The following is a 23,566-nucleotide window of genomic DNA, read 5'->3' on the forward strand; positions in this document are numbered from 1 at the left end:
AATCTTACCGTACCTCAAATTGTAGGTTTTTTAATTTACTACAACTTTATATTAAAAAGTTTTTCTCTAAAATCAATATCCTAAGCTGCAAAATTAAAAATCAATAAAAATTGCGAATTTAACAAATGACAATCGCAATTAAAAAAAAAGCGCACAATATTTTTGGTTACATTTTAGTAGAAGTTATTCCTGGCATCGTCCTTTACAACACCTGATAGGTTTCAAAAATTCCTGAATTATATCCTGAAATCGACCTATTTTTCACCCACAGCCTGGGGTATTAACATACCTACTTGTAATACAGCACGTTTTACATAACATTCAATAAATTTTACAATAACATTCCTTCCACCCATTTATATTCTCATTTTTTACTTCTGTTGCTCTCCTTCCGTGCTTTATTTTGACAAGTATGTTTTTAGGAGTACAATATGGAAGCTGAAGGATTAGTATCAAAACTAAGTTTAGACCCTGAAGAGGACAGTGGTGTAGAAATAGTGTTAAAGTTGATGATTGTAGATATGTATATGCGAAGACTGAAAGAAAGAACTCGACGGAAAAAGATTGTCAAAGATTATCAATTAGTAGCTAAATATTTCGAGAACCTTAGGATGGATCCATATAAAGCACAGATAACTAGAGATCAAAGGTATGTATTAATTATTACGTATAGATATTGCATAACGATGGCTTAGTGTGAAAACCTCGTATCTCATTTTTTTTTCGAAAATGACATTTTGGTGGTTTTAGTTTGAAAACCTTTTATCTCTCGATTTACAACTGTTAGAAAAAATCCCAATACACCAGACTGTTTTCTACAGCCGAAAAAAAATCCACGTATATCAATTGCTCTCTTGTTTTAGTGTGAATACCACGTATAACCAAGAATTTGGTACTTAATTTGAAGTGTTTATTCAAGAAATTCGACTTGGTGAAATGTTTTTTTGTGAACAGCAAAAGGTAGTCCGGCATATAGAAACATTTTATAAACCTTAAATCAAAAGATTTGTACTGTATCAACCTAGTATTTGGAGGTGTGCAATAAGCTATGAAAAATGAAAACCTCGTAAATAATCATAAACAGAACCTCATTTTAGATGAAAAACACGTATATCAAGATATACGAGGTTATCATACTTACTTGGGCAAAGGCTCTGTATACTGCAAGGATATTTACGTGTTTTTCATAGTTAATATTTATATTTTCAATTTAATAGCAACTAGAGATGCATCAAGTCAAACTAGTTTGATTTTACTCAACAAACTTGACTTGACTTGAAAATCAAACTTTTTGTATAAAAAAGTTTGACTTGACTTGATTTCGATATCTTTAGGTTTGACTTGAATTCAAACATCTTCAAACAGTTTGAAAAGTTTGAATATTACGCAACGTGTTTATTTGTTCAGTGGCGGATCAACGGGGGGAGTAATGGGGTGGGGGAGGGGTAGGGGAAATCCCCCAATCCCAACAAGGTCCAAAAAATTTTGACAAATTTCAATAAACAGAAATGTATTGACTGATATGATATTTAAACCGCAGACAGACAAATAAAACCCAATAAGCGCGCCAGTTAGGATAATAATTATTAAGAAAGCTTATAGCGTTTTATAGTATGATACAATTGATCCAAATAATGGCATAAACCAGACATCCAAAGTGAAAGTTATCATCCAACACCAAATGTTCTATATGGTCCACATAATGTTCAGAAAAAAGTCACACCATTTTGAGCGTAGGGTTTGAAGGGAAGAGGGGGGAGAAATCGGTAAATTCGTAGTTTTTTACGTTTTTCGTCAATATTTTTAAAACTATGCGATTTAGCATGAGCAACCTTTTATACAAAAATGTTCTACATTCAATTTGAAATAAAAAAGGCCCATTGCATAATCCTTCTAAAATGAACGGTTCCAAAGTTACGGAGGTAGTATAGTATAACTGGTCAAAAAAAGGCCTAACCCAAACATCCAAAGAAAGAGTCTTCCTCCAACACCAAATTGTTCTATATGGTCCACATATTGTGCAGTAAAAAGTTACACCATTTTGAGCGTCCGGGTTGGAGGGGAGATTGGGGAGAAATCGGTAAATTAGTATTTTTTTTACGTTTTTCGTCAATATTTCTAAAACTATACTTTAGCGTAAACAATTTTCTATACAAAATTGTTCTACATAAAATTTAAAACAAAAAAGGTCCTATATATAATTGTTATATAATCAACACTTCCAATTTGGGCAATTGATGATGATTTTGGGTGGTGAGGTTGACGTTTCTTCGAGGGCTTATCACTAACATGCCACTGAAATAGCAAATTTTATTTACAAAACACAATCCTGTTAAAGAAAATTTCTTTCATCAGTAATAATATTATAAATTTCCCAAAAAATATAAAAAGTATCGAAAACTTCCACTTTTCACCCTCCGTAACTCTGGAACCTCTGATTTTATAACAAATATGTATAGGACCTTTTTGTTTTAAATTTTATGTAGAATCCTTTAGAAACCGCATAGTTTTAGAAATATTGACGAAAAACGTAAAAATCTCCGAATTTACCGATTTCTTCCCCCTCTCCCCCCAAACCCGATGCTGAAAATGGTGTGTGTGACTTTTTTCTTAACATTATGTGGACCATATAGAACAATTTGGTGTTGGAGGATACCTTTCACTTTGGATGTCTGGGTTTGGGACTAGTTATAAGTTATACCATACTATTAATGCATATTTATACATTAATTTTTAAAAAATTTAAACCCAACATTTGTAGCCTGTCTCCGAAGACATTTAAATTGTAGATAAATGTAGGTAAAACCATATAGAGCTGGATCCCGCGTACCAAAAAAAAGTTGATTAATAGCAAGCTGAAAATTTGTTAACAGATTAAAGGTGTCTAGTCAGACAAACTTTCATGTATGGGAACACTGGAACAGGGAAAGTTTTAATTGTGGAACAGGTTAAAAATTTGAAACGACAGACTACGTAAACGTTCCATGTATTTTGTCGGATAGAACTTCCGATTGATTAACATCCAATTGATTTGTTACCCTTTCATTAAACTCTCATGCAAAAATCAGACTGGTGTTTATCATCAACTGGGCATTTTAATGAGTGGAACATGAAGAACATGTCAAATGACAGGAATCATGTTGGTTAGTAATAGCAGTCTGATTTTTGCATGAGAGTTTAATGAAAGGGTAGCAAATCAATTGGATGTTATGTCCGACAAAATACATGGGACGTTTTCGTAATCTGATGTTCCAAATTATTAAATTGTTTCACAATTAAAATTTCCACCGTTCCAGTGTTCCCGTACATCTAAGTTTGTCCAACTAGGCACCGTTAAGCTATTAACAAATTTTCGGCTTGCTATTAATCAACTTTTTTTGGTACGCAGGATCCAGGTCTAATAACCCAATGGTTAGTTTTGAATTTTAAAGAAATACCAACAAATATACAGCAATACGTTTGTATTGTATTTTCGAGTGAACTAGCAGATTGGTATGTACCAGATGTTTTTCTAACTGGCCCTTAAATGCCTTTTTTAATAAAAGAAAGTCATAAAAATTCCAAATCATTTTATTTTGAGCTGTCCATTGAGACACATGTTACTGTGCTTGACTGCTAAATACAAATTTTAAGATTTTTTCACTTGAATACTATTTTATCCTATTGTAACATGAGCGGAGGTGAGGGGGCAATATAATACAATCCAGGGGTTCTATGTAAAATATAAACGAAAGTTGAAAAGGTGGAAGATTGTGATTCGGTAGTTTTTTTTTTATTTAAGTTAAAAAAACAATGTTACGTAATAGTGATGTAACGAATATTCGTATTCGCATTCGGGAATATCCGCATCTTTTTGCATATTCGCATTCGCGTTCGCATTCGCAAAATTTGTGCCAATGTTTTGCGAATATGAATATCAGAGAAGAGAAATAATAATTTGAAAATAAAGTTAGATTAATAAAATTAAAATCTATTCTCTTTCTCATCTTTTTTATTAAAAAAAGGTAACTTAACCTCGTATAATCAGATTATCAGCCTTCACGTTGTTTTATTATTTGGCATAATAGAATAAAGCTTAAGGTTCAGATTGATTTACACTAAATATCAATTAACTTCTCATTACAAATTTAGAAAACATTTCAAAAAGAAAAACAAATTAAAAAAACTAAGCATTCGCATCCGCATTCGCGAATGTCGTTATTAGATATTCGCATTCGCATTCGTATTCGCGAATGTTCAAAAAATGACATTTGTTACATCACTATTACGTAATGCGCTGTTCGAACCATCCTACCCCCTCCCCGTGTAACGCGCCGTAACGTTTTACATGACCCCCCCCCCAACTTGCGTTACGTAATACTTGAACCTGGACGCTCCCAAAGTAGATTAAATTACACTTTGTATGATAAAAAAACTATCCAACGAATTCTTTTTTTTAATCTATTTAGTAACACTCAGATATAAAAAAGTTATATGGATAAAACGAAACTTGCCAGCAAGCAGTTCTAAGCATTCAGGAATCATTTTCAAGAAATTTAAATTTACGACCCTATTTTGATTATAATCGCTTCCCGTATTAAGTTACTTTTATGTGGCACTCATTGTATTATTAATTTTCTTATCTTAATTGGCAACTAACATGTCAATCTCGACAAAAAAGTATATCTACTAAATAAATTATTTTTCAAACTCTTTCAAACTAGTTTGACAAACAGTTTGAATTTTCAAACCTGTACGATTGACCAGTTTGACTTGACTTGAAATATTTGTCAGAAGGATTGACTTGAGTTTGACTTGAAATTAAGTCAAACTCAAGTCAAGTTCAAACATTCAAGTCAAACTTGTGCAACTCTAATAGCAACATTTAACACTTTCAGCACTGGGCCAAGATCAGATATTTGTCTCAATGTGCTCAAATTAAAATACGTAACAGTTTTTGTTTTTAGATTATATTATGCAGAAAATCAGTTTTTTGGCTCTCCTGTAAAATTGTAATTTAATGAGATACGAGGTTTTTACACTAAGCCATCGATAAGCTATTTGTAGTAGGTTCACATATTGTATGTAGGCTTATCAGAGAATACATATTGTTTTAGAGAATTAAAGGATAAATTTCGAGTTTTTTCTCAATTCATGCGGCCGGCCGATTACGAACGAATAACATCCAGCTTAGAAAAAGAAAAAGATCTTCGTCATCGGTTATCGGAACTCACGAGGTACCGTAGTCTCGGTCTTCGAACTCAGGAAGAAATTAATCAGTACGAACAACATGTGGTACAGAGGCAGAACAGCGAACCTGTAAGTTATTCATTCTTATATAAACAGCGCGTCATAGAAAACGGGCACCCTAAAAAATGGGTCATTTTTGATGTCGCGTATCTCCTAAACCTGTTGTCCGATTTAAATGATTTTTTGAATATGGTATAGCCCTATTCTTTGTCAATATCTTTGTAATAATATTTTTGCAAAACAGGTAAATTTTCATTGTATACCGGGTGTACGAATCAAACTGTGTTTTTTTCTCGAAGTTCGCAACACCCTGTGGATTATTCTAGCATTTATAAAATACTGAAATTAAAATTCAACTATAGCCTCAGGTTTTCTTAACATTCTGTTTTTTGATTCATTCGCTTATGTTGGATAATACAAAAGTTATGTACTTTAACAACTAGCCATGTTCTTCATCAGTACAGGGTGTTATAAGTCTAAAGTGTTTTAGGGACTAAATAAGTTCGACAAACTTTAAGGGGTATTTCTGCATTAAAAATAATGACAGTTTGCTTTATAATCATATATCCGCAAAAGCTTCGTTTCCGAGATACGGGATGTTAAATTTTTTCTTACAAACTGATGATTTATTTATTGCTTTAAAACCGGTTGTGATATGCAAATGGAATTTGGTAGGTTTTAAGAGATGGTTATTGCGCATTTTTTGACATTCAACTAAGAATTTTATATTCACTATTGGAGCGCATACGGGTAATATGACCGATCATATTATTCGTATGTACGCCAATGGTGAATAAAAAATTCTTAATTGTATATCAAAAAATGTTCAAAAATTACGTCTTAAAACCCACCAAATTTCATTTGCATATCTCAACCGGTTTTAGGGCAATAAATAAATCGTCAGTTTTTAAGAAAAAATTCAACATCCTGTATGTCGGAAACGAAGCATTTGCGGACATATGTTTATAAAGCAACCGGTCATTATGTTTTCATGCAGAATTACCCCTTAAAGTTTGTCGTACTTCTTTAGAAACACCCTGTACTGATAAAGAGCATGCCTAGTTGTTAAAGTACATAACTTTTGTATTATCCATCATAAATGAATGAATCAAAAAACAGAATGTTTTTGAATGGAGAAAACCTGAGGCTATAGTTGGGTTTTAATTTCAGTATTTTATAAATGCTAGAATATGCCACAGGGTGTTGCGAACTTTGAGAAAAAAACACAGTTTGATTCGTACACCCGGTATATAATCAAAATTTACCTGTTTTGCAAAAATATTAATACAGTGATATTGACAAAGAATAGGGCTATAACATATTCAAAAAATCACTTAAATCGGACAACAGGTTTAGGAGATACGCGACATCAAAAATTGCCCATTTTTTAGGGTGCCCGTTTTCTATGACGCGCAGTTTATTACTATAATGTTTATATTATACAGGGTGTTTCATTGGGAAAGGGAAATACTTGAATGGTGAATAGAGATCACTGAGGCGGTTCTAGATAACTACATTTATTGTTCCACCGATTTTTATAACCGAATTACAGGGTGTTTTATCGATTTTGCCCATTTATTTCTGAATCCATAACTTTAGAACCACCTTGTATATTTTTTTGATATTTAGTACACATATTTAGAACCCAAACCACCAAACTACTAACCGCCAACTACAAGAAAAATCCAGGTCCGGATTAACAAAAAATATAAATTATTGTATATTGAAATTTTCAAAATCCGTTTGAATATTTGAAAAGAGCACATAAGACTAAGTCTAATAGCTCGCTTCAATTTTTTGCGCCGAAAATTTAATGACTTTAATTTTGAAATTGAGTAAATTGAAATTTTTAAGAACTTCATTCATATTAAAAAGCAGGTATTATTAACTTTTAATAATTAATTATTAAAGTTAATGAATAAATACTCATTTTAAAAATAATCAATACTTTTTTATTACATTAGAACGACCCACTTACTAACAAAAAAAAAAGAATGTGTGTGTACTTTGTACGCACGTAAGAAGTTATACTTCTATTATATGATTGAAACGAAATTAATATACTTTTTATTTATATTTTATTTAAATATTAAACTAATTTATACTTACTACTTCTCAAACATTTTTATTAAAACAGTACCAAAAATTAAAATAATAAAAGAATAAAACACACACAAACACATTAAAAATGCCACAAATGATTTCTGAACATTAATTGTCGGAAAATTTTTTAACTAAATACGTATTTTCTGAAAATAAAATTTTACAATAAATATACTTACGATCATAAAATGTATAAAAAAAATAAAAAAATAAAAGTTTTTATTGGGATTCGAACCAGCTATCAGCGCGGTTGGTATATTGGGGTTCATTCGCCTTAAACGCTTCGCCACGGAGGCAATGTGTCATTATGTGCGAAGATCGACTAACTAAACGGATTAAGCTTTTGACATTTTTGAATTAAATTAAATTATTTTAATTTTGAATTGAAATGATTTAGAATTGAAAAAATACAACAAAACATAGAGTAAGAAAACAATATATTAGGTAAACATTGATAGAAATTTTGATGGTAATCAAATTATGTAAATAAAAGTATTAGATACTATGTATTTTGGTAGGTTCAGATAGGTAGGTACAGTTGCGGTCATTAAATAGTTTACAGGATTACGTATCTAGGAGCCGATTTTTAAAATTTTTACCCTGTGTAAACGCACCTTTTACGTCAAAGTGACGTTACCAGTGGTGTACCTAGAATAGGTTGATTAAAATTAAAAAATCAAAATAATATAAATAATATATTTTACAAAATTTAACAAAATGAAAAGTATAGAAAGAAGTTTTTTTGAATAAACTTGATTATGGTCTTAATAACGAAAATAAGGAAGTCTGGTTTTAAAATACCCTTTTATTTTAAATCTGTTTTATATTAAATATTGATAAACACATCTTTGTTTGATTTTCCATATGCAAATATGGCTCACGTTTAAACCTGCAGCAACTTGCCTTAGTGACCATGTGACCAACCTTCTTAGAGTTTGGTAATTGCTCTTTCTTTTTGCGCATCACTCAAATGCATTCGAATCATTTTGGAGGAGTTTGATATCGTTTTATTTTATTTTTCAACACTTCTGAAATTTTGACAAGCATTGACTTTTTCAAATTTTTTGACTTTGACATGTATCAAATCCGTACGACACTGCTATTTTTGCAGTATTACAATGTAAAAATTAAAGTGTAAACTATTCAGTGACCGTAACTGTACCTATGATACATTTACAATTATTACTTACCTGTTGCTATTAAAAACTATTTAAATGTCACTACAATTATAAACTTTTTTGTTTCTGTCCTCACAACAATAAAACTAATATATTATACATTTGTTTACCTTCATATTGAACAATTATTTATTATTGACAGATCATTTCAACACCCAATCAGAGCCCGTATAACGACTAATACCATACTTTCGGTGTGCGCATGCGCGCAGATCAATATAAATTCACCCTCAATCTCAATCGCGCCTAAAGAAGTATAACTTCAAAAATATAAAGCAGTGGTGATGCGTGACTTTTTCTAAAGTGTTACCAAAACCAGATGTAAAAAAATCTTATTTAAAAAAATATTTTGTACCTCCCAAATATAAGTTTTTGTTTTCAATCCTGTGGGATAAAATCTGTGCTCTGTGCGTAAAGAGAGTTAAGTCCAAAAATGGTCGAAATTAGAAAATGCACTATCTGTATGTTAGAATTTGATATCTACATGTGTGTACAATTTGTCAAGTTCTAAACTGAAATATTAATGAAAAACAATATGTGTAAAGCGTGTTAAGTCCTGAACTTAGACGCATGATTATTTAAGAAACAGAAAGACTCAGTGTGTTAATTCCCACAATACCTATTGGGACTTAACACACTGTACACTAATGAGATGTTAAGTGCGCCACGGGACGTTGCAAACTTTAAACGCGTTTATCTCAAAACGGTGTTTTAGGACTAAACTCTCTTTACGCACGGAGCACAGAAATTAAACAAATCACTATTCCCAAATTATATGTATGTAATTATGTATATGTAACAGGTAAGTACATAACAATAAATAATAAACAAACTAAACATATTATTCTACCATAAAATTAACATAAAAAAATGAACAAGTAGGAGAAAGAACAGTTTTTGAAAACTATTGTTTATATTTTAATTCTTCCATTTTCAATAATATCATTTTTTTCTTTAAAATAATATATAAAAAATATACAAGTAGAATGACTTTTCAAGTAGTTGATCAATTACGCAATACGTAGCAACACTCTTCCATGTTTAAATGCACGCACACTGTAATCTGTAATAGGTAGTAAACCAACGTTACCAATCTTCAAATTGATGACAATACTGATATGCACAGCGTGCCCGCGCGCCGTCTCTGGACCCGTCGCTCCTTCAAAACTTTCAGAGCTAGTCCCGAGCGATAGCGAGGTTCATGCGAGGTTTCTCCTGCGGTACCGTTACCAGTGCCAGTATTGGTAACAGCATATAATAAAGTGCCATGGATTCACATATCTCGCCAATATTTTCGTGCGTCTAGTTGGCCATTTACTGAATTAGGTACTATTAACAAGTATTTCTGTTGGTAAAAAATATAAATGGAATTAAAAAATCCACAAGGAAAAGAAAAAGTTTTCCTGTAGTTGGCTGTATACCATCAATAACAAAATTGGAAAGAAATCCTTTGTAAAAGGTATAAAATTTTTTTTTATTAAAAATCCCTTAAAAGGGCTACATCACAACAAAACGTTTTCGATTTTTATAAAAAAATCATCATCAGTGTTCGATAAACTGGATGCTAGCTGAGCCACAAAAGAAAAATATCTGGGTAAAAACCCTTTACATAAAATATAGATGCCTTAAAAGTGCATACTTCAATAAAAAGGCCTGTGATGGTCACATGGCAAACAGGATAATGCCCTAAGGTAAAGTATACAAATCCCCCCAACACGTGGGATCCAAATTGAGTTGATCACATTTCAATGACTTAATGGCAACTGGGTTTTTACCCAGATATTTTTCTTTTGTGGCTCAGCTAGCATCCAGTTTATCGAACACTGATGATGATTTTTTATAAAAATCGAAAACATTTTGTTGTGATGTAGCCCTTTTAAGGGATTTTTAATAAAAAAAAAAATTTATACCTTTTACAAAGGATTTCTTTCCAATTTTATAAATGGAATTATTTCGTAGTAGTCATAAAATATTTATTTGCAAGATTTCTAACTGTTACCAATGGTAACAGTGGTTACATGGACGCTTCGCCACTGATATAAAGTAATTGTGACCTTGACACTGTCTTAATTTTATTGCAGCCTGTATATTGAAATTTTCAGTATCCGTTTGCACATTTGAATAGACATAAAAACTAAGTTTAATGGCTTGCTTTCATTTTTTGCGGAGACAATTTAATGACTTTAATTTTGGAATTATGACCTTTTTGAAAACTCTGAAAACTCTTTGCTAACAAAAAATTTCGATATAATTTGATCGAAAAAATTGAAGCGAACCATTAAACTTAGTTTTTGTGCTCTTCTCAAATGTGCAAACGGATTTTGAAAATTTCAGTATACAGAGTGTTGTTTCACAACAATTGCGGGAAAATCAATTATTATTATTGAAGTTATCACACAATTTTTCTGCAGAAATCAGAATGCCACCCCAAAACAGATCCGCCCTAGTCTAATATGTACATATATACGCCTATAAACATTTTATTCTATTGTATAATTATTGATATCTTGCACAGGGTACCAGCAGCATGGTGCAACTGGAATTTCATCAAAATGGGTAAGACATCGTTTTGAATATACAGTTCAAACCGAACCATTCTTTCAGTGCGTCATAGTATTCTCTCTAAGGAATTGAGTTGAAAGTGGCAGAAAAAAGGTACGTCCGTGATTATTATACATAGAATTCAGAAAATTATGTATTCATTGGCGTTTAGAATACGCTAAATAGATAACCAATCAATGACGATAGATAGATTAAAGATAATTTGAAGCAAAAGTACTCGATCGTGACAGTACTTTCACTAGGTGAACGGCTCAAATAACAATTGGCATTCGAGGTTAGTATTTTCTGAGATTGGATAGTGAAAATTTTATTTTATATTTATTTATTTTTCCATTAAAATATTTTAAATATTAATATTCTGGCAAATATTCATATAAATATTTATTTATACCTATATAAATATAAAAATAATTTATATAAAATAAAATTTCATATAAATAAAAAATTTGGCTAAAATAGACAAACAGAGAGCAAAGAAAGCAAGAGATTTTAATCAGATTAGATGTACCCGAGATGAAAATAATAAAATACTTATTCACTAAGAGGATGTCAAGAAGAGATGGAGAAAGTATTTTGACAGTTTATTAAATGAAGAATTTGACAGACAGCCTGTGGAGTTAACGGAGACAGTAACAGCAATGGTTACCAGAATAACAAACGAGGAAGTGGCTCAAGCGCTTCAAAAAATAAATAAAGAAAAAGCAGTCGGACCAGATGATATTCCTGGGGAAGTATGGAGAGCATTGCGAGAGACAGGAATAAGTTGGCTAGTAGGTTTATTTAATAGAATTATGGAAGTTGGACAAATGCCAGACGAATGGAGAAGCAGTATATTAGTAACTGTCTACAAAAACAAGGGAGACATACAACAATGTACAAACTACAGGGCTATAAAACTACTTAGCCACACCATGAAAATATGGGAGAGAGTAATTGATAGACGGATACGTGAAGAAACCGAAATATCCGATAATCAATTTGGCTTTATGCAGGGCAGATCAACAACAGATGCAATTTTCATTGTAAGACAACTGATGGAAAAATACAGGAATAAAGAGACCAACGCTCATATGGTATTCATTGATCTTGAGAAAGCATATGATAGAGTTCCTAGAGAGATTCTGTGGTGGGCACTCAATAAGAAAGGAGTCCCTGGCGAATATGTAAAGATTGTGAGAGATATGTATGAGGGAGTAACGACTAGTGTTAGGACAGGTGTGGGAGAGACTGATAAATTTCAGGTGAAAGTAGGATTCACCAAGGCTCGGTGCTATTTATTCTCATTAGTTTTGGACCAGATAACAGCGAAACTACAGGGTAGCATTCCATGGTGTCTAATGTATGCTGATGATGTAGTGTTAATAGGAAATAGTGAAAGAGACTTAGAACAAAAACTGGAACAGTGGATACAAGCTCTGGAGGAAAAAGGTTTAAAACTTAGTAGGACAAAAACAGAGTATTTGGAATGTTCATTTAAAGATGGAGTTACTACAAATAAAATGGTATCTTTGGGTGGTGAAATGATTGTGAAAAGCAATAGTTTTAAGTACCTAGGATCGGTATTACAGAGTAATGGAGAAATAGATGGAGATGCATGCAGTAGAATTAGGGCTGGATGGATGAAGTGGAAAGAAGCGAGTGGTGTGTTGTGTGACAGAAAAATTCCAATGAAGCTGAAGGGAAAATTCTATAAAACAGCCATAAGACCGGCTATGATGTACGGAACTGAATGTTGGGCAGTGAAAAAGAAAGAGGAGCAACGAATGCATGTGGCGGAAATGAGAATGCTTAGATGGATGAGTGGAGTGACAAAGAAGAATAAAATTAGAAATGAGTATATTAGGGGAAGTCTAGGTGTGGCACCAATTGACGCCAAAATGAGAGAGTATAGGTTAAGATGGTTTGGTCATGTTCAACGTCGAGACGTTAGTCACCCAATACCAAGAATAGCTGAAGTGCAGATTCCTGGAAGGAGTAGGAGAGGAAGACCAAAGAAGACCTGGGGGGAGACGATAAGGCAGGACATGTTGGTAAAGGGGATTAACATTGATATGACCCAAGATAGAATTGTGTGGAGAAATGCAATTAGGGAAGCCGACCCCGCATAGGGATAAGGCAAAGAGAATGATGATGATGATAAATATAAAAATAAAGTTTCTTTCAACTGTCAGAGTTAACAACTAAAAGGTCATGAAATGATTCGCGATACTCTTAAAACCCTATATGACGTCAAAATTAATGACGCACTGAAATAAGCGTTTGGTTTGAACTTTATACATATTTTGCGTAGTTTTAATCGGTAATGCCTGTAGGACTTTTTAGTACTTTTTCATTTAAATATGATGTTTCTTTAGAAATAGCGACGAGCAAGATATTCCGATGGATATCATATCCGGAGAAACAGAAACGAATGGGTGTTCTTCCAGTTCCAACGTAGATCTGTCTCCCGTAGATGCATCCACATTGCGATACCACCCCATGGGAAACCTTTTGTCCGAGAATGAAATAAATGTAAGTCGATCACTGGTTACATTATGAGAAGAATCGATACTATTAAATTTTTTTGCAGCTTTGTGCCAACTTGAATATTCGCCCTGGTCACTACACAACTTTGAAATTGATGATTATTCAGGTAAATAGAATATTAATCATATGTATACAGGGTGTCCGCGAAAATAGTGCGTTCCGTAATAGTGCGGTATAGATAGAAAGCACAATGTAGAGCAAAAAAGTCTTATAACATTTTTTTCTAAATTTATCCGTTTGACCAAAAAAACAAAAATACATTTTGATATGCAAATTGAAGTCTGGCAACAACGTTCAACTCAAAAATCTAAAGATTAAAAAAGTAGGTTTGTAAGTCAGTTGCATCTGGTGTAAAATAATGTAAATATCAACCAAACCCATATCCATTATTTTGCAGGTAGGTACCTACGATGTCAACAACCCCAAAAATCACACCTCAAATAGTATATAAGCAAGGGGTTATTAGGTTAAATTTCCACAGTCACAGCAAATTCTTCTAGGCTACGTTGCCATGTCATTCAAATTTATGAAAATAAAAATTCACTTATATGGAGAACAATGCAATTTTTTTCATGGAAACGGTTAACTTAAGAAAAAAATGTTATAGAACTTTTTTGTTCTAAATTGTGTATTATATCCATACCTTAAAGGAACGCACTATTTTCGGGGACACCCTGTATATTAAATATAGTTTTGAACTATCATTTATGATGTATATATTGATATACTATATCTGTGTAACAAGCCGAATAAAATCTTGTAGTCTGAACAAAATGTTTAGGGACAATCAGCCCTGTGATGAATCACCGAAGTTATTTTTTAACATTTGCATTAAAGTTGAGATAACTCTGACAGATAACTATCTCGATAACTTTTAACGTCAATTCCGTGTGATGTATCATTCACCGTTATGAGATGAGTTATTTTTCGAACATTATAAAGGAAGAAAATATTGAGTTACCTAACAAAGAGAACATTATGTAGAATCATTACAAGTTGGAGCGAGAAAGAGAATCATGAGAAGGTATACCTACTACCCACCGACCACCGATGACCGAACAGCTGTTCGGGTTCGGTGGTGTATCATAACTAGATAGAAAGAACATTACTTAAAATCCCTCGATGTTTATAAATTTCAACTTGTATCTATCGATTTGATTTTTGTATAATTTTTAAAATTGTATTACCCTTCTATTTTCAAATTATTAGCTTAATTTTTCATTTTTAGTTATTGTTTTAATTTTATTATTACCTACGTGTTTTTAATTATTAATGTACGTTTATGTTTTTTTAATAATTAATTCATATTTTTAATTTTGTGCTGCTTTATAATTGATAGTTTTGATTTATTTAATTAATAAAATGCCGCACAAGATCCTGGGACAACCTGAAGCAGAGTTCTTCGTTGGATATTCACTTGATTTCTATCTAAAAAGAAGTCAAAAGATAAATCTAACCTTACAAATCCTTATATAACTACAAAGTTATCTCATAACTTCACGTTTAACGTCGCGTTATATAGTGACAGTTAATACATCAGATAACTTAAGAACTGTCAAGAAATAACGCCAGTAGTTCAGTTAAATATGATACATCACACCTATTCGACGATTATAACTAAACTACAGGATATCTTTACGTTATATCATTGATTATAAATATTCCTCTAGATAGCTCACCTCTTGGTAACCGAAAGACGTATCAACAACTAGATGGCGCTACTCGAAAACCGTATCGAGATTTCTCATTCCCTCTCTGACTTGCGAGGAGGTAGGAGTAGTGTCAGGGCCGAACTTACCCTATAGGTGTATTATCTGTGACAAGTGTTGTGACAAGTTATAGCAAAATTAAAAAATAGGACTCACATTTTAGATAAAATGGCCTCTGTAACGCATAAGTGTGTTTACGCGGGATGTTTTGAAAGAAACGATGGAACAAATAATAATATATCTTTCTTTAAATTTCCCCTGAAAGACGTATAGTCCATTCTTTCACGGTTTTTGGTCTAAATTTGAAAGAACCGCTTGGATTGACATGAAATTTGGCATACGTATAGCTTACATGCCAAAGAGAAAAAGTGATATTGTGCCGATGTGTGCTTTTTCCCTGGGGGTGACTGTCACCCCCTCTTTTGGGTGAAAGGATATATGTCCAAAATAAGTCCGGAAATGGGTAAACTGACTAATTTTAAGTAACTTTTGTTCTATAGAGCTTTATTATTCTATTAGTTCTATTAGAGAATTATGACAGGTGATAAATAGCAGTCTGATTTTTGCATGAGGGTTTAATCTCTGTTCGGAGAGTTTAAGTCTGTTCTGTCGGACAAAATAAATGTGCCATTTTCGTGGTCTGACCGTTCCAAATTTTTAAGCTGTTCCACAATTAAAACTGCCCCTGTTCCAGTGTTCCCATATATCAAAGTTTGTCCGACTAGACACCCTTAAGCTATTAACAAATTTTCAGCTTGCTATTAATCAACTTTTTTTTCATACGCGGGATCCAGACCTATAAGTATTTTGTCGAAAAAAACGTTCTTGCAAAAATATAGCCTATAAAAAAGTAAAAAAAATGTTGTACGCGTTAGGTCTCTGGATCTCGTAGAACTAGAGTTATAGCCAATGAAAAATAGATTCATATTCACCAAATTTCAAATAGAATATTTCGACGAGAAATATCCAAAAAATTAAGCACTTTTTGGGGAAAACCCATTATAACTTTTTTAAAGTGTTAAACCCATTATAGCTTTATTTTTGTTTTTACAAAAAGTTTCTAACATTAAATTTCAGCAAGTTACGCTCAAAATAAAGTTGGTCCCTTGTGTTTTTGCAAAAAAAAATCGGGAAGACTACCCCCTAATTAGCAACTTAAATGAAATTAATCGTCACCGCTCCAAAAATTATTTTACTTATGTTGTGTTTATATGATCTGTAAAGTAAAATTTTTAAAAATTTAAATTTTGAAAATTATGCTTTTTTTCAAAATAACTTAAAAATTGTTAGAGATACCAAAAATCTCGAAAAACAAAAATAGTCAGATTTGCTTTTCTGAATATCATGTATTTTTTTGTTATACTGTTAGACAAAAATTGATTAAGAAGTCAGAAGAACAGTCAGCGTTGTAGAAGAACAACAAAAAACAGAAAATCGGCAACCAAATTCATGATAGAGGTACTGTTAGAAAATAAAAGCATATACGTGCACACTTTTGTTAATATGCAGTTTTCACACAAAACTCGTTCACAATGGAGTCACAATGAAAAGGATTTAGCTCTGGCCATTTATTATAAGTCTCCTAGTTGTTAAAAATTTGTAATTAGATCTCTTAACTTAATCTTACCTTCACTAAAAACAATTCAAACTTGGTTGCGTGTCATAAAATTAAGAACTGGTTTAAACATTTCCTTAATTGACAAGTTTAAGAAAAAAGTAGAGACAATGGATGAGTGGGAAAAAATTTGTGTGTTAATGTTTGATGAAATTTCTTTGAAAAAACAATTGGAGTAAAATAAATTAGATGACATTATAGAAGGGTTTCAAGATTTAGGTGCTTTAGTAAGAACAGAACAAACAAACTTGCCAACACAGGTCTGGTTTTCATGATGCGCAGCTTGCTACATAAGGCTACGCGGCTTGCTACAGGTGGTCCAATACATAGCGACAACTTAAAAAACATTGTAGTTGAAGTTGTTTCAAAATTACAAAATATTGGGTATATATCAAAAGTGTTGTGTGATCAAGCATCTAATAATAGAGTTTTATTTAAGCTGTTAGGCGCATGTAAGGATCAGCCTGAAATAGAAATAGGAAATCAGAGGATTTTCACTGTGTTCGATACACCCCACTTATTAAAAAATCTAAGAAATAATTTTCTTAACAAAAAATTGACGTTTTTTGCCGATTCTACACAAATATCGTGGCAAGATATTGAATACACATACAACATCGATAGAACCAGTGTGAGATCACAATGCATGGTGAAAATGACAAGCGTTCATATAAACCCTAATAATTTTCAAAAAATGCGTGTAAAATTAGCAGCACAAATTTTTTCCAACTCAATTGCCTCAGCAATATCAACAGCAATATCTGTAGGGCAGTTACACACCAAAACGGCTTCTCTTACTGCCGAATTTTTGAAAATTATAAATAATATTTTTGATGGTCTTAACAGCAAATATTGTAGTGATAGTAATCCAAACAGAAAGCCAATGTCAACTTTAAGCAAGTCAACTGAAAACTTAAAAGCAAGTTTAGAATATTTTAAAAAAATTAAAGTTTTTGAAAATCAAAAAGAGAGAAATAATATTCACTGTCTACACGGCTTTCAGTGGACCATTTTGTCAGTTTTATGTTTGTGGGAGGAACTTCAAAAATAATATAATGTGTCATATCTTTTAACATCTTTTCTGAACCAAAATCCTCTAGAAATTTTTTCTCTATTGTGCGCAATAGAGTTAGTCTAGTGCGTTCATAAAAAAACATGTGTTTTTACTTAATAACAGGCGGTTGCTGGTTTCTCTTTAATTTCATGCGTGGAAGAGAATGATGCTAGATCAAAAGTATGTGTTTTATCTCGTCAGGTATTAATGACGCACGGGTAAATAATCGTGGACTCAACTGAATGTTAAACTACACTATTAGCTTTAGTTTATATATACAGTAGATATTAACAAGTATTTTATAATATCAGGAAAACAATGTCAGTATGTCTTAAAACCTTGGAATCATATGGAAACGTTTTTATTCAGTTTAGGGAAAAATGCATTATTGATAAAAACTTGCACGTCCTAAAACTCAAAATGAAAGAATCAGATGTCAAATATTATGAGTCGTATACCAAGTTTGTTAAAAAATATTAATTCTTCTCAAGAGTAATATACCTTCATTTTTAAAGTACTTTCATATAAACATGAACGTGGTTTTTAATTGTTCTCGAGTTTTAATAATAAAATGTTTCGATATTGTCAATAATGAAAGTACTTCTTGAGAACAAGAAATAATAAATATCTTTTTTTCCTAAAATTTTAATTTTACTATCTTAGTTTGAAAAGAATTAACATTCAAATACACTTATTTACTTTGTTTTGAAATATGATCTAATTAGTGATGTTTTAAACTTTCTAATCCTGTCCGTTTATCAGCTTTTACCTATTGTTCCTAGGCAGATGGCCCTCAACTATTTATATGTTGGAAATTCCCTGTCATTTTATCAAGATATATGTATACCAAATTTCATGCCAATCTAATGGATTCTTTAAAATTCGGAGGTTTTGCAATATTTTACCTGGGGTGAATGGGTAAGATCTGGAAAGAAATTCTGTATATCAACTTCAAATAGTTTATTTCGCATAAGTTCTGAAAATATCATTCTTTTACAAATTGCAAAAAATAATTTACATGTGAATTATCACTGCTAATTTTATTATGTATTTTCTATTTTGTTGTTTTTTTTTGTAGTGTATTAATAATTAAATAATTTTTAAGAAACCTCTTCACTATTTTTATTAATCAATTTTTAGCGTTTTATCTGAAGTAAAATCGGAATTCCAAAATAGAGATTACAATCGCGTTAAAATTATTTGTTAAAATGCTGAATACTACCCTTATATCGTTGTCTATTACGCCAGCCAAGCGACTCAAATTTATTTTTCAATCTTGGCAAAAATTTCAATAAATGTCGCCACCGTCCAGCCAGTTAGTACTTAGACTTGAGGGGCAAAGAGGTGTAAGTGGGCGGAGTTTAACACTGAATTCGGTTTTACCTAAAGGTGAGGTATCTATGTACTTATTAATCAATGGTTATATTTAACGTGAGTGATTCATCACAGGGCTGAATAAGTTTTTTACTTGATACTGATGAATTTTTTATATTGTAAAGAATTAGTAACCATTTTCAATTTCGTTGCAAAACGAAAATACAGCCGAACCATACCCCAGTCCAATCAGAGAGTGCAGCAAGCACCCCTACCGGTTTCGAAACTTATTAGTCTCTCATCAGGAGGCACATATGCTGCTCTCTCTGATCCAACCAAAACAAACCCCAGCGTGCAGTCCCGGATTGCAACGAACGAAATGGCATAGTTGCCCTAGCGGCAACTGCTAGCAAAAATACTAAGTTTTCACTCTAATGGCATGTAAAATTGTAGAAGCCTCGGAGGTGTAACCAGAGAAGGTTCCCATTGTTTTCATTCTGGTGGGGTGTGGAATAGCATTATGTTGTTTTACACGCCATTAGAGTGAAAACTTAGTCTTTTATATTGTGTTTAAAGTGGTTTAATTTTTTAGGACAATCTAGTGAGCCCCGGTAAATACCGAAACTTACCGGCAGAGGGAGAAGAAGGAAGTGTCAAAGAAGCCATAACTCAGTACCTAAGCACCAGTGGATGGTTACCAAATATGTCGTTCTGACAATGCGACGACTTTATGGACTTTGAGGAATTGTGGAATTGGTTGCAGACGTGAAAGGTTATTATTCTATAGAGATACTCAATGATTGCCGCTTCACAATCGACGCGTTGCGACGGTTGGGGCGATGGATAGAATATTGTGATTTCCCTTCTGTATACATACCTACCTGGTCGTTAAAATGGGTGTTTTTTTAGAGGTATAGAACATTGAAATGGATTAAAACAAAGATGATTTTTTTTTAAATTGATATGAAATTGCCTTTATTAGAAAGGTAATCTTTTGGCATTATAATTTAAAAATAATTTCTTGCACATGACCGTCACGGCTGGCTTTGACGTAGTCTAATCTAGAGGTCTAATTTTCGATGACTTTTCCCAATATTTGTGCTCGTATATCGGCATTAATATACCAAACAAAATATGCAAACAGATGCCAGTAGGAAAAAGAACAAGAGGAAGACCGAAGCTGAGATATTTAGAACAAATAGAATATAATAACCTTAAAAATAAAAAACTGGAGAAAAAAAGCACGAAACAGATCAGAGTGGAGAAGAATCTTGGAACAGGCCAAGACCCAGAAAGGGCTGTCGAGCCAGTGATGATGATGATATCGGCAATAATGCGGCGAATGTTGTCCTCCAAGTGGTTACTCGTTTCAGGCTTATTGGTGTAGACTAGCGAGCCTTCACATATCCCCACAAAAAATAGTCTAGCGGTGTTAAATCGCACGATTTTGGAGGCAAATTCACGAGTTCGAAACGTGAAACTATGCGGGTGCCAAACGTTTCCTTCTTTAAATCAGTAGCGGCTCGTACCACTTTAAGAAGGTAGTGCCAGAACTCGGGCAGCCGCCAAAATTTTTAGTGACGGATTCACGATATGTTCAAAAAAGGTATACTTACAACAAAAACTAAAAAAATCTATGCGCGGATACTTTTATCTTATGTATGTTATGTTTATTGATGTGAGGTACCAAGCAATTGTCCAACATTGATCAAAACAGCTCCGTAAATTAATTAATAATAAAAACCTCTTAACCAACCACCAGCATTTACTGCTGATAGTGCTTGAAGTTTGTTATTACGATTTAGTCTCTATTTACCAATTTATAAAAATAATACTATTTCATTATTCACACACATGCACAAATTTTTGTAATGTCACTTTTAAAGTTTACGATATATGAAGTTCATTCTTCTATTTCTTGGTTGCAAAGTTTTCAATGACTTTATTATTAAAATATCAATACAATTTACAAAATGCTTTTCTGCAGATAGAATACCTAAGCACTATGTTTTAACATCGAAAAACAGCGTTCTGCTTCAGATGTTGATATAGGAATGGTAACTAAAATACTTAAACACTTCCTTCTACAATAAAACCGATAGTGAAACAGCTCCAGAGGTAGTACTTAATTCGTCTCGCTAATACAGTACCTACTTCTAATTCAGTTTTAAATCGAGTTTTGCTTAAAAATTAAAATTGTCTCCATGTTTCATTAAGAAATGATTCGGAGACCTGATGCTTATAAGCAGAAAACTTCTCCGACATAAATAAATTAGAAGCAACTAAATGTCCGCAGAAGGTAGACCTTTGAAAGATCTGGTACTTTGAATAATATGAACCTTTAAGTCGTTGTCTAATCCGGCGCTAAAATTGACCAGCTCCTTAAATATGTCTCTATTTTCTGAATTTTTTTTTCGTCGTGACCTCTTAAAGCTAACTCGAAACTCCACAAAACCTTATAACATTTGTAGTTTTTTTTTTAAATATTTAAAAAAATATTCTTAAAAATTTAAATTTCTTAAAAATTTTTTTAAGATACTAATCTTCATTGTCAATTAATAAATTAAACTTAGAAAATAATCAAAATATTATTTATACTACACCCACGATCATGATGCACTAAAAGTTTAATTGTAAATACAAAAACTTTTTAACAGAAAATATACATAATAAAAGCGACAAACCAGCGCGTAAAGAAACTCAACCGCGTGCCCGGCACAGAGATTCTCATTTTAACGTATACTAATAGTCCAATATAGCTCTTTCTCTGTCACTTACATAGAATGCTCGTAAAATCTTTCTCTCTTTAGTCGTGCCAGTACTGACTTTGTCACGAAGGAGATTCTTCTGTCGAATAATCTCCGCTGTCGGCAGGGATTGTATTACGCCCATAGTTGCCATATTTTATATAATTTATGAAGATCAAAAGAAATACACACACAAAAATTAACAGGAATTAAAAAGTTTTGAAGATAAAAAAATATGTTTCTGCATAGTTAGCAACGTAGTGCCATGGCTCTATGGCACTACCTCACGGGCCGCCACTGCTTTAAATCAATTGTGGCACGATATGTGCGACATGTTGCGCCGTCTTTTTGAAACCACAGCTCCTGCACATCATGGTTGTTCAATTGAGGAATGAGAATGACAGTAATCATGGCTCTACGTTGTGACCGCTATTATAGCGGTCACCATTAACTGTAACGTTCTGGCCAGCATCCTTTTTGAAGAAATACGTACCAATGATTCCACCAGCCCGTAAATCACACCAAATAGTCAGTTTTTCAAGATGTAATGGTGTCTTAACATACACTTGAGGATCTTCACTTCGGATATGGCAGTTTTTTTTGTTGACCTAGCCATTCAACCAAAAGTGAGGTTCACCGCTAAACCAAATTCTCTTATGAAAATAGGGATCAACGAAAATCTCGTTTTAGACACATTCACCGGATCTACGCCTTGCTTGGTGATCGTGTAGCGTCAATTCTTGCATAAGTTTGATTTTGTAAGAACGCAAACCAAGATCTTTCCGTAAAATCTTACATGAAGTGGATCGACAAATATCCAAATACTGTGCATAACGGCGGATAGACTGATTCGGATCTTCCTCTATGCCAGGCTCTATAGCAGCAACAATTTCTTCTGTACGCACTGTACGACGACATCTCTGTAGATCCGTAGATGCCTAGTATTATTTAGAGTAAACATGATGCGATAACGTTCCATGGTTAATCGAAATAATTGCTCAGATCTCAGATTGAGATCATGTTGACCGTAAAATGGACGTAGTGACGATACATACTTCAAACAGAACCATGATTTTCAAAATAAATTTGCACAATTAATTTGGAAGCGTTGTCACTCTTTTCATGCGGAAATGCCAAACCAAACTAAACATAAATCACTTGACAGCTGTTAAAATGGACAGCCAGTTAAAAAAATGTTGCAGGCTTACATTTCTATACCTCTAAAAAGACATCCATTATAAGATATTTATGGCTGTTATAGGGATATGCAGTTGTTTTTATTGTACCAAATATTGATGGAATAAACTTTTGACCGTGTTATTTTTATTGTTTTTATTCACACGGGTTGTAATACACTAGGGGCCATATTGAAAGTTCACCCCTAAGACAAATTTCCCCTCCCAAGGTAAAGTCTAGATCCGCCACTGGCCACAACAAGTAGGTATACAAGATGTGAAGTGCCGAAGGGGAGCATCTCCTAGTACAGATAAAATGTACAGTGTCGTAAGATAATATCACCATAATTCGGT

At 32.8% G+C, this 23,566-nt stretch overlaps 1 protein-coding gene across 2 annotated transcripts in view; it reads left to right on the forward strand.

Moving 5' to 3' along the window:
• LOC126886709 (transcriptional adapter 2B-like) overlaps window positions 1-23,357 on the forward strand; it is a 37,750-nt gene extending 14,393 nt beyond the window's left edge. For both annotated transcript variants that reach the window (XM_050653709.1, XM_050653710.1), the window contains exons 5-10: window positions 423-649; window positions 5,097-5,298; window positions 11,026-11,066; window positions 13,427-13,583; window positions 13,642-13,704; window positions 19,883-23,357. In XM_050653709.1, coding sequence (XP_050509666.1) covers window positions 423-649; window positions 5,097-5,298; window positions 11,026-11,066; window positions 13,427-13,583; window positions 13,642-13,704; window positions 19,883-20,005 — 813 coding nt within the window. In that variant the 3' untranslated portion in view covers window positions 20,006-23,357. The remainder of the gene's footprint in view (window positions 1-422; window positions 650-5,096; window positions 5,299-11,025; window positions 11,067-13,426; window positions 13,584-13,641; window positions 13,705-19,882) is intronic.
• Window positions 23,358-23,566: the final 209 nt, after the last annotated feature.

This window comes from Diabrotica virgifera, chromosome 6 (assembly GCF_917563875.1).
Source record: "Diabrotica virgifera virgifera chromosome 6, PGI_DIABVI_V3a".
Taxonomy (NCBI): domain Eukaryota; kingdom Metazoa; phylum Arthropoda; class Insecta; order Coleoptera; family Chrysomelidae; genus Diabrotica; species Diabrotica virgifera.